Genomic DNA, 12,040 nt, shown 5'->3' on the forward strand with positions numbered 1-12,040 from the left:
GCAAACATCCATTGAATACGTCTCAACTCCTAGACAGTAGACTAGGTACACTCATTCCTAATAGCTGGCACTCTTTTAACTCTCAATTGGACATATGAGAACACTGAGGCTCAGATAGATGAAGTGATGTACCTAATATAAAAAGTTTGCAGGGCGCCTGGGTGGCTCAGTCGGTTAAGCGTCGGACTTCGGCTCAGGTCACGATCTCGCGGTATGTGAGTTCGAGCCCCGCGTCGGGCTCTGTGCTGACGGCTCAGAGCCTGGAGCCTGTTTCGGATTCTGTGTCTCCCTCTCTCTGACCCTCCCCCGTTCATGCTCTGTCTCTCTCTGTCTCAGAAATGAATAAATGTTAAAAAAAAAAAAAAAAAATTAAAAGTTTGCATGTGGCAGAACCAGATCTTGACTCCAGCACCTAAGTGCCTAATCATCACTTCATTCTTGTACTTTCATTAGTAAATAATATTATAATCACAAGTCTAACCAATAAGAAGGAGATGTATAGAAGAACAAAAAAGAAAGACAAGTCAGTAGCCTTTATTGGGACTGGTTCTTCTTTACCAGAGGTCAGAGACCCATGATGGTTATTATTATAACCAGATGTTATGTTTTAAAAAATTAATGAGCACTGAAACGAAATTATAGATTTTCAACTAAAGAATCTTTAGCGAATTCAACTTCTGGTCAAAATACCCTCCTTTAACCAAATCTAAAACCTCATTCAACCATTGTTACCTATAATCTTAGGGAGCGTTTGGTAGATATGGTACGTTCCAAAAACTTCAAGGAACAAATAAAGGAGGTGACAAAATTTAAAAATACAGAAATTTTGTTTAAAAATATTTTTTTAAAGATTTCTTAAAAAAATTTTTTTTTTTTAATTTGAGAGAAATAAAGGGAGTGTGCATGAGCTGGGAAGAGGGACAGAGTGAGAGAAAGAGAGAGACAGAGAGAGAGAGAATCTTAAGCAGGCTCTATGCCTAGCACCAAATCCAATGCCGGGCTCAATCCCATGACCCTGGGATCATGACCTGAGCTGAAATCAAGGGTCTGATTGATGCTTGACCAACTGAGCCACGCAGGTGCCCCTAAAATTTTTATTATTAAAAATAGAGAGCACACATTCAGATTTATGCTTGATTTTATAATATATTGTAGAGGTATATTTGTATTAAATAAATGTAACTATAAAATCATATTTATGTCTTTAGAAAAATATATATCAAATTATGCGTAAGTATGAATGTGTTTCTATTATTAATTTATTTTGTATATAAGTTTACATATCTAAAATATGCATATATTACTTCTAAATATACTTTTGATAACAAAATTGGAATTCAGAACAGTAAGAAAGTAGGGAGGAAGCATGCTTTATGAACAACTAGTTTTAACGAGTCTTCCTGATCTAAACAAACAAAAAACGCCTGCACTTTCTCAATAAATATGCTTATTCTGTGTTTCAAGTCTCCAGAAGTTATGGCAGAAATACTTCACAAGAAATAATCTTCATTTGATATTACTGTATTTGTTACTGATTGTATATTAAGTTCTTCTTTGTTCACTAAGCATTAATAAGCATGCAAAATCTTTGTGCTCTGTATAAGAATGCTAAAAAATGTAGATTTCCTCAAGTGATTTGAATAACTTTCATTATTGTTTGGAGGAAACTCTGGTATTTGCATATTTTGGGTTTGTTTTAAATAAATTCATCATTGGAGTTCTGATAAATTTCACTTCTAGACCAGATAAAATTTTAAGTGTAGAAGCTATATACTAATAAATTTAAAAAATTTAAATTCTCACTTAAAAATTTTTTAAATTCTTAGCAGTAACTTAGGCTTTTAAAATATCGGGAAGCATATGAAAAAAGGAAAGTAAGACATTCTTTGTCCTACTATAATCCAATTCATGAACTAGATAGCATTCTAAAGAAGAGAAAAATGACCCTTGTTGAGATAATTCAGTTTTCTTCTTAATAATTAATATTTTAGAAATTGACCTGACCAAGTCCGTAGGCCCCTTTTTCTTTACAATTCACCAAGCGTCTTCAAATCTATTAACATATTACCTATTTTAGATGACCTGTTGCCTCAGCCAATGCTTACCAGTTTTTCCAAAACATTAAAATAAGTAGCTCTAGTTGGTAGTTTGCTTAGAAAAGATTATTACCGTATGGTCACTTAAATTCAACTTCTTCAAAACTTCTTTATGAGAGCCATTAATTAATCCTGCCCACAGGAGTCTCTGGGCTATATAATAAGCATATTTTTTCTTTCAAAATTACCAATTTCACTGACCCATACCCCAGGAGAGCAGTTTTAGTATCTTGCTGGCGGAATTAGTAATGTACGTTCACAACGTGTTCTATTTGGTGCGCTGCGTTATCAAGTACCAACACGTAAGTCTCTGTGACCGGAGACTGCGGAGTCTCCTCAAATTCATACATTTCCAGACGTTTTTCTTACTACATGGAATAAGGTGTTATATTGGTAGATTTTGATGACATTTAAATATGATTATACAGCAGTAATTAGAGGGTAAGAAAAAAATTGCGATGCCTCCCATTTCTTTGAAATTGTATAAACAGACGGCTTCTCAGCATGAAACCCCAACTAAAATTAGGGATGTGCCAACACTTAAATACGTAAAACCATTTCATGTGAATAAAATAGAGTTTCATTTACCTTTTAGCACATACTTGAGTAGCATCTTAATAAAATGTAAACTGATTGCATTTATTGAATTCTATAACTTCAAAGCATAATCTGCCATGAGCCAGTTTGAGCATCATTTATATTACTTACATTAGTAAGTTTAAATCTATAAATGTATAATGGTACTAAACAAACAAATACCATCATTGGTCACCCTTGAAGGGTGTTAGGGAACCAACTCATTACTCTGAAAATCAGTAAATAAAGTGAAAGAATTAAACATTTATTCTGCATTTCCATTAACAAAGGACAACCGATGGACAACCAAATGGTTGATGAGGGATAGTTTCTCTTTATAGAAATAACTGAACAAATAAATGAAAAAGGAATGACAATCAGAATAACACCATTTGGCAACTCTGTATTAATGGATTTAAGCAAAAAATCAATGGCTTTAAACATCACAAAAAGAGAAATGACCAAACATTGTGTGCCTCCTGATAGAAATACATCACCTGTGTGATACAGCCCTTTGAATCTGATCAAGCCTCTCTAGGTCTGTTGATCAATTCACAGAAAATACAAGAAATACAGGAAAGACAAAATAATGTAGTAAATGACAGCATGAGGGCAATCAGCAAAATACTTGGATACTGTAGAACAAATAACTCAGTTTCTTGCACAAGTAATTGCAAGGGAAAATAGAGATGGTTAATTCAGGCATAACATTAGTTACGTATTCAGACAAAACATAACATAGTGTTTTTAGACAATATTTTTTACTATTTGTGTTCCAGAGATCTTTCCTATCAACTCATTAATAATTAAGATAGCAATATAATTTACCTTTCTAATTTTTAAATTATCATTTCTCTTTTAAGGTAACAAAAACAAGAATAAAATTCTCAAGCTAGAAAGCAGTTTCTTTTCCATTGAGGGAAGAGAAAAAGCAAGCCTGTAAAATTCTTTACATCCCTGGGAAGGGACAATCTTTCCAATCTTACCTAGAAGTTCTGTATGGGTTTCTTATGGCTGCCATAACAAAGTACCACAGACTGGGTGGCTTAAACAACAGATATTTATTTTCTCTGGATTCTGGAGACTGCAAGTCCAAAATCAAAGTGCTGACAAGTTTGGTATCTTCTGAGGCCTCTCTCCTTGGCTTGTAGATGACCACTTTTTCATTGTGTCTTCACATGATTCTTTTCTCTCCATGCACATGCGCCCCCGGTGTTTCTCAATGTGGACAATCTATTTCTTCTTATAATAACACGAGTCATGTTGGATTAGGGCCCACCATAACACCTTTATTTGAACTTAATCACCTCTTTAAAGACCCTGTGTCCAAATACAGTCACGTTCTAGAGTACTGGGGGTTAGCGCTTCAATATGAACGGGACGGGAGGAGGGCCAAAAGTTCAGTCTATAACAAGACGATTCAGAATCTCAACATATTTATTGATAACACTAATGCCGTATTAACAGCTTAGAGTGGTTTGTACTTTAGAAATAAAAGTTGACTGTTAGCTCCAAAGCTAAACGAAGCTCATGAAATTAATCACATAAATTACCCTTTGCAAAGTCTGTACTCAACATTCCTACTTAGTCCTCGACTCTCAGATTCTGGTTCTTCAGACCTGTCCTCTCCAATGTGGCAGCCACATGTGACGAGAGTGCACCTGAAATGTGGTTGCTCCAAACTGAGGTACGTTGTTAGTATATAATACACTGGGATTCCAAATACTTAGTAAGAAAAAAAAAAAAAGTAATATGTCTCAATACTTTTCATGTTGATTACATGTTGAAGATTTTTTGGATTATTAATTTAATGTTATTTTTTTAAAAATGTGATTATTTAAAAAGTTTAAAATTACATGTGGCTCTCATATTTCTGTTGGACGGTGCTTTCCAAAATATGGATGTATCAAAGCAAAAGTCTTGCTTTGAAGTCTTTCTTACACTTCCGATTTATCAAGAATCCCTTCCCTTTTCTCCACCTCTCCCCCACCCCACTACACAAGTATTGAATTGTAGCACTATTTCCAGCCAGTCCTTAACTCACATTTCAAACCTAAGGAACAGTGTCCCACTTGCTAGGAAGACAGCTTGTAATGCTAACTTAACGAATTCAGTTGAAATGTGTTGTATTGAAATCCTAAGCAAAAAGTCACCTTTCCCAGAAAGAAGTTGTAACAGTAATTGACAAAGATACTCTCATTTTTCATTTACTAGTAGTACTTAAAAAGTCTTGTGCTCTCATTTTATCAAAACACTAAAAGTGGGGTTATCAGGATTCCTAGAAATCTTGTAGTAATTATTTTATATATTCGCAGCTGCTAAATCTTATGGGGTATTTTGTTTTGTTTCAAAGTTGCTGTTGAGGGGTGCCTGGCTGGCTCAGTTGGTTGAGCATGACTCTAGATCTCGGGGTTGTGCGTTGCTGTTGAGCAGTTGACGGGAACTGTAGACAGAAGTATTTCAGGGATCAGTAATTTATTACTTTTTCAGGTACATAAAATATAGGTAACATTCACATCTTTCAGAAGTATTTATTTCCCATTTAAAAAATAGCACTGTTGGGTGTAATTTAAAGGAGTGCTGGAACTTGAATCCCCAGCAGGGACTGGAACATTTACAGACTGAAAGCATTTTAAAATTCAAATTTGCCACACCCTGCTTGAAGCACTTTCACATAGCTGGGAAGTGGGAAGGAAAAAAAAAATGCTTGATATTGCACAGTGAATGATTAAAGGAAAACTAAAGCTCATAGCTCTGTTACTTAACCAATTTTTTTTTAATTTTTAAAGCTAACTTGAATTACATTAGACTATACCCCCCTTCCAAAATATATGAATGCAAAAAGCACCCTTTCCCCAAATTTTTAATTGCAAAATTTTATTGTTTAGATACATGAGGGGAAAATGTAGATACACTACATCGTTTCTCAAACGTATATCAAGACCTATCATTAAAGTTTTCAGTCGACTTGTTAACAGATGAGCTAACTCACCTTCAGTGGATCTAACTTTGTATCCTAAGTCCGTCACGCATACCTTCCAAATCCCTTAAATTGAGTAATAGTTATACTTACCATCAACACTTACGATTTGTTTTTCTCTAAAACTTCCATTTTAAAATTAAGTTTGTAAAAAATCCTATTTTAGCAAGCTTGATTATATCAACTGGTAAAACTTTATTTTACAATAGGAATTGAATCAAATGATTATTATAATCCAGAGGAAGTATTTCATAACCATAGCAAATGCTGTTATACATACTGCCAATACAGATTTAATAGACAATACTGAACTGTACAAGAGTTATTTATTTTTCCTTAATCTCAAAGCTATTGTTAGTAATACAAAAAGCCATATTAACATTTTTCCATTAGAAAACAATGTGATGTACAAAACTTTGGATGAAAAGATATATGTCAAATTTCATTTAATCACTTGGTGGAAAATCCACCACTCCATCAATACCACCCAAAGTGTTTTAGGCAAAGATTAAAATCAAAATAATGCACCTTAATTCAAGCTGTTAAAAAAACAAGCCTAGCAATATAGTTGGCTACATAGTATTTTTGACTACTGGCGAGTTAATTTTTAACCTCCCCCCCCCCCGTTTTTTTTGAGTCCTACCACATACCAGGCCCTGTACTTGGCAGAGTAGGTATTTGAGAAAAAGTTGCTAAGGTTGGAAAGACCCCATATAGCAGTCCTTTGGTTACCAGATTTGACTTTTACCTTTCAAACATCCTTCAAGATCGAGAAACCCCAACTAAAAGTACATACTTTTCCGAGTGCTATTTTATTAGTGGGGAGGGTATTAGGTAAGAGAGGTCATGAACTATTATTTATGATCCATTATTCCAGTTAATAGCACATCTCAAGAGCTAATTTATTTTTCTAATGGGTTTAAGATTCCGTGTTCGGCTGCTACAAATGTGGTTCACCGACTCACTGTGAACCCTACAAAGGCACACTGCTCAAAAACAGCGAAGCAGGTGTGCGTAAACTATTTTCCTTCGCATTTAATGAAGTAATGGTATTTGATACATCTTTATCTTCAAATTCAATTCAGTTTAGGGTCCAGCGAAGAAAAAAAAATCCAGTTATGGGGTGGTAAGAGCAAAGGTGAAACTAGTAAGGATTATTACTACATAAGGAAGTATTATTCTCTACCTTTTCTCCTTTGAGTAACAAGATACTAACACACTACTTTCATTTAAAAAAAAAAGTTTGCAACTATTGAATTGAGGCAAGTACTAAAAGGCCCATAAACTGACAATGTTGCCCATTCATCACCATCACTTCTTTACATAAGCCTGTTTTCCTAAGGTATAACACATAATCTAAGCAATATTTGGAAATTAGCCAAGCACTAAGCAATTACAACGGCAGGTAAAACACCATCAATTTCTGAAACACATTTGGCCACTTTTGCGGCCCATCTGCAGTTTGGATTAAATAGACTCTCACTCAGTATAAATTTAAGTTTCTGGACCTGCATGACAAAAAATGTATTTTAGGAAACTTCCATATGACATTTAAAGAGTCTTCGGGTCACATCACTTTCGTATTAAATGATTATTTTCTGACATGCTATATAACTACAATAAAAATAATTGTTGAGTTTTTAAATGAAAATTCAATGCAGGTAAATGGTTACAGACATGGAATGTTCTAAGAGCTTCCTGTATGTAATCTGACACCTCTGATTATGAATTTCAGTTTGAAAACTTCAGATTAAAAACCACAATAAAATTTACTCGATGGCATGCAAGATGTTCCTCAAAATTAACCTTAAGACCTAGAAGTCTTAGTAGAACATAAATAAACACAACAAATTTGTACATTTTATTCACATTTATTTTTCGCTTTTAGTGTGCTCACAGAAAATTAGAACACCTTAAGCAGGAGTTTAATAGCAATTTTTGTAAGCAAAGTTACATTCCATCTCTAAGTCAAATTGGTCAAAGCTTCTCCAGTATTTACAAAACATGATAGACAAGATGCTACACAAAACCATTGCATCTGAAGATTTTTTTCCTTTATTCTCAAAGACGACTGGAAAAGAAAGCATTGTCTGCTGTAATCAAAAACATACCACAGTATAAACAGTAACCATTCCACTTATCACAGCTTGGTTGAGTTTAAAATTTGTGTTTAAAAGGTCCAAGATGACTGCAGTTTTACAAAAATGGGCAGGGTGGAAAGTTGCAAACTTCATGTGCTTCTGGATATCAAGATTTGTTTTTATACAATAGTCACAGTTAAAAACACCCTGCTGGTAATACATAATTACACTTTATTAAGGTCATAAACCAGCAATAAACAATAAAGCCTATACAACTTGTAGTTCTACTTAATCACTGACTGGTACAGCTAACATGAGATAAGTGAAAAGTTCCTATGGTTTAAATGAACTCCTAAGACTATGATCTTTTTTAAAATCTGGGTATTGGTGTTTTTTTTTTTTTTTTCTTCTCTTTCCTTCTTAGTCAAGACTTGTAGTGTTGTAAACCTGCCTCACAAAATACATCGTAATAACTTTTCTTTAAAAAAAAAAGAAAAAGACTAAGCCTTTACACCATCATTTATTTCTAGCGGTACGTTACTCTTGGCAATGTCACGCACCACTTAAACTTCCCCATCGTGGCCCCTATCACTTCATCTGATATCCCTTTTGACCCACCCATCTCCTTCATATATGGGCATGTCCATAGATTGACAAAGAAAGTTTACATTTTTGAATAAAGATGCAAAGTATGCAAAAAACATTAATACTGATGCAAAAAATAAAAACAAAAGAGAAACAAGGCAGAGGAAGGTGTTTAAGCTCTCCTCGACCTGTTGGAATGGTGGTAACAGAATGATCTGAGATGGGATCTGTGGGGGGAGGAGGGGGTGGGGGAACAAAATTTGCTGCTTAAAAAGAAAAGGAAAATAAAAAAAAGACATCTTTAAAATCAATCCCTGGTTGTAGACAAGTTCTCCAAAACCAGTACCTGGCACCACTCCAACAAACAAACGGGGAGGGGGGGGAGGGGGAGAAAAGTTCTTCGATTATCTCAAAACTCGGGCCCTTTTACTCTGCCGCCTCCGCTGGGGGGGCTTCTGGACTGCACTCGGGCTGGGCCTCCTGTGACGGGGCTGCGCAGGCTGACGAGGCTGTCGCGGCCGCCGCTTCCTCCGCCGGCGCCGCCTCCTGCTCCGGGGGCGCACCGGGCCCGGCGGCTGAGGGCGCCTCGCAGGCAGCGGCGCTGGCCCCGGCCTCCTCGGCCTTCTCCTCGGCCTTGCTGGGCTCCTCGGGGGGCTTGGCCTCCTCGCTGGCGGCTGGCTTCTCGGGCGCGACGGCGGCCTCTTCGGGCTTGGCCTCCTGCGGGTCGCCGCCCGCCGCCCCCTCCTCACCCGCCGCGGCCTCCTCGCCCGGCGCCGCGGCCGCCTGCTCCCCGGAGGCCGCGCCCGCCTCTGCGGCGGCCGCAGCGGCGCTCCCGGAGGCCTCGTCCTTGCCGCCTTCGGCAGAGGCGCCGGCTGCGCCCTCGGCCTCCCCGCCCTCTCCCGCTTCCTTCTTGTTCTTCTTGAAGGAGAAGCCGCTCAGCTTGAAAGACTTCTTGAAGGAAAAGCGCTTCTTTTTTTTTTTCGGGGTCTCGTTGCTGGGCGAGGGCGTGGCCCCGTCCTCCGCCTTGGGCGAAGACGTCGAGGAGGCGGCCGACGCGGCCTCCCCCTCCGCGGCCGAGGGCGAGCCGGGCTCGGCGGCCTCGCCCTCGGCGGGAGCCTCCTTCTCCGCGGGGCTGGCCCCGGCCTCGGGGGCGGCGGCGGCGGCCGGCTCCTCCTTCTCGGCCGCGGCGGGCGACGCCGCCCCGCTCCCGGCGCCCGCGGGCTCCTCCTTGTCGGCGGCCGGGGCGCTGCCGTTGGCCTGCAGCTCCTCCTTGGCGCCCGGCTCGGCGGCCGCAGGAGAAGCGTCGCCGTTTACCTTCACGTGGCCATTTTCCTGCGGGGCAGAGAAGGCGGGATTGTCACTGAAGCGGCCCGGGCGCCGCCATCGCCGCCCCCACCCTGGCGCCGGGAGGGACAGGCTTCCCCCCTGGGCCCCTCTCGCTTTGGAGACCCCCCCACCCCCTCATGGGGAGACAGGGTTGCCTGCCTAGACGAGCGCTCTCCGAAGAAGCGGGGCAGTGCCGTTGGGGGCGCCCTAAAGACACAGCAGGAGCTTCGACCCCTCAACAAATGCCCTGCGGATTGAAGAGGGCCGAACCCCAGACGTAGAAAGCAAAGGGTAACCCATTCCAGCCTTCGCCTCACGGGCTATGCAAAAAAAGCCACGTAACACACGATACACCAAGCGCCCTTTGGGAGAAGGCACAGAGCCAGAGTCGGTACACAGTCCCCCTTTCCCCTAAACCCTAAAGGGCTCTTCCAAACACCGAGAACTCCCAGGGGCATCAGCGCTCCAGCCAGAAGCGCCTGGGCTGCGCGCGCAAAGGTCCTACGCCCCCTAGGGCTTGGGGTCGCCAGGGGGCGCTGCGCCTCCACCGCGCAGAGCTGGGCGCGGGCGGGCGCGAAGGGGCGGGGCCGCGGGGCCACCCCGCCCTGCCCAGCCCGGCCCTGCCCGCCGGCCGAGGCGCCCCCGAGCCCGGATCGCGCAGCCGAGAGTCCACAAACAAAGCTCAGGTGGCTTCCCGGCATCCTGGTCCGAATAAAACCAACAAGGCAGGGGGAAACCCATTATTTCTAAGATCTTGCCTCCGCTTCCACGCCCACCTTCGCCTACGATTCTGTGTAGCCGGGGCGCGCCACGGCGGCTCATCTTACATTTTCAACGGGTTCAGAGCCTCTTGGCAGAGCTCGCCTTCCCCATTAGGTTAGAGCAGGCGAAGCTACACGGCCTCTACTCTAGGAAAAGAGGCGTGGTGGGTGCCCAGTGTTTTCAAAGCAGCCACCCATGGCCGACCTCTCGCGCCCACCCAACCGTGGCCATCTGCCTGGGTCCGGGCAGCTCCGGGGTGGCCCCCCGCAGTGGTCTAGGCGCCAAGCACACGCACAATCCCATCCGAAACACCCGAACTGTCTCTTCTTGACCATCTGGAGAGGGGCTTCAAGGACTCACCGAGTCTTCCCACCCCAGGGTTACCATTTAAAAGTCGGATGGGTGTGTAATTCCACAGACAGCTAACGAATAAAGGCTTAGAACAGTGGGAAAGCCCCACCGAAAGACACTGTAACCCTTCTGCCCAGCAGATACTGAAACCCTTGTGCCCAGCTCCAGCCAGCCAGCCAGCAACCTTTCCAAGAACCCAGGGCTTGCCGCCTCAGCATACAATAAGACAGCTTTTCCCTCCTAGCCTTTCTCCACCACCTTCCCCATTCCCCCCACCCCCTCCCCCTCCCAACAATCACACCAGTTCAGAAATCTTGAAAGCGACCCAATCTCGACAGCAAACACGGAGAGCCACCCAAACACCTTTGTGCCCACCAAACACATTTGCAACCTGACTGGGGGAGGGGGGTTAGCACCTAGCTAGTCACGTTCTGCCAAGCTCCAAACACGCCATTTTAGACGATTTACCACTTCTTTCCTCGCGTCAACACAAGAATTTGCCAGGATTCTCCGGGAACCACTCCTTTGGGGGTGGAGGAGAGGACCCCCCCCCCCATGAGAAATTGACAATTTAAGCTATCGCTTTCCATTCAACTTTCAGACTGGAATCTGGCCACGCTCCTCTCTCCGCCGAATGCGCCTCGGGCGCGACCAGGAGGGAAAAAGAAGCGTCGGGACTAGAGAAAGACACCAAAGAAATGACCAGAAACACAGGTAGAATTTACCTGCCCGTTCGCTTTGGAAGGCGACGAGGCCACAGCCGCCTCCCCGGGCCTCTCCGCGGTGGCTTCTCCCTTCGCAGCGGTCTTGGAGAACTGGGCACCCATGCTGGCTTCTTCAACAAAGAAACTCAACAGATCCAAGGGGGGAACAAAGAGCCTCCGGTTGGTGTAACGACGGGGCGAGCGGCAGTAGCAGCGGCGGCGGCAGCAGCGGCGGCGGCAGCAGCACACACACCGGAGGGAGGGGGGAGTGGGGGTGGTGAAGAGGACAGAACAGAACCGATTAAATACACTCCGGATAAAAAAATTTAAGTCGAAGAGATAAAAAAGCAGCAGCGCAGGAGGGAGGGAAAAAGGGAGGAAAAGTCGAGCACAAAAAAAGGAGCCCAAGTGTAGTTTTTTAAAAAAAAGAAGTAATAAAAAAATCCCAGATTTGTAGCCGCAATGTAGACAAGAGGAAAATGGAGAAATCTCCCTGGTTGCTAATAAGATGCGGGGTCCAACGCCCAAGTGCACAGATGAATGGGCTCGCGGGCGCTGACGCGGCCCCCGCGCGCGCCG

The 12,040-nt window shown here is 42.6% G+C and overlaps 1 protein-coding gene across 1 annotated transcript; it reads right to left on the reverse strand.

The window, feature by feature from the left end:
* Positions 1 to 5,827: 5,827 nt before the first annotated feature.
* On the reverse strand, positions 5,828 to 12,040 carry MARCKS (myristoylated alanine rich protein kinase C substrate). Its single transcript, XM_019443136.2, has 2 exons — positions 11,483 to 12,040; positions 5,828 to 9,650 (listed from the first exon to the last, which is right to left on the reverse strand). Exons 1-2 carry the CDS (start codon positions 11,582 to 11,584, stop codon positions 8,745 to 8,747), a joined length of 1,008 nt encoding a protein of 335 aa, XP_019298681.1. The 5' UTR covers positions 11,585 to 12,040; the 3' UTR covers positions 5,828 to 8,744.

The sequence above is a fragment of the Panthera pardus genome, unplaced genomic scaffold (assembly GCF_024362965.1).
Source record: "Panthera pardus isolate Hobbes unplaced genomic scaffold, ASM2436296v1 HiC_scaffold_17, whole genome shotgun sequence".
NCBI classification, from domain to species: Eukaryota; Metazoa; Chordata; class Mammalia; order Carnivora; family Felidae; genus Panthera; species Panthera pardus.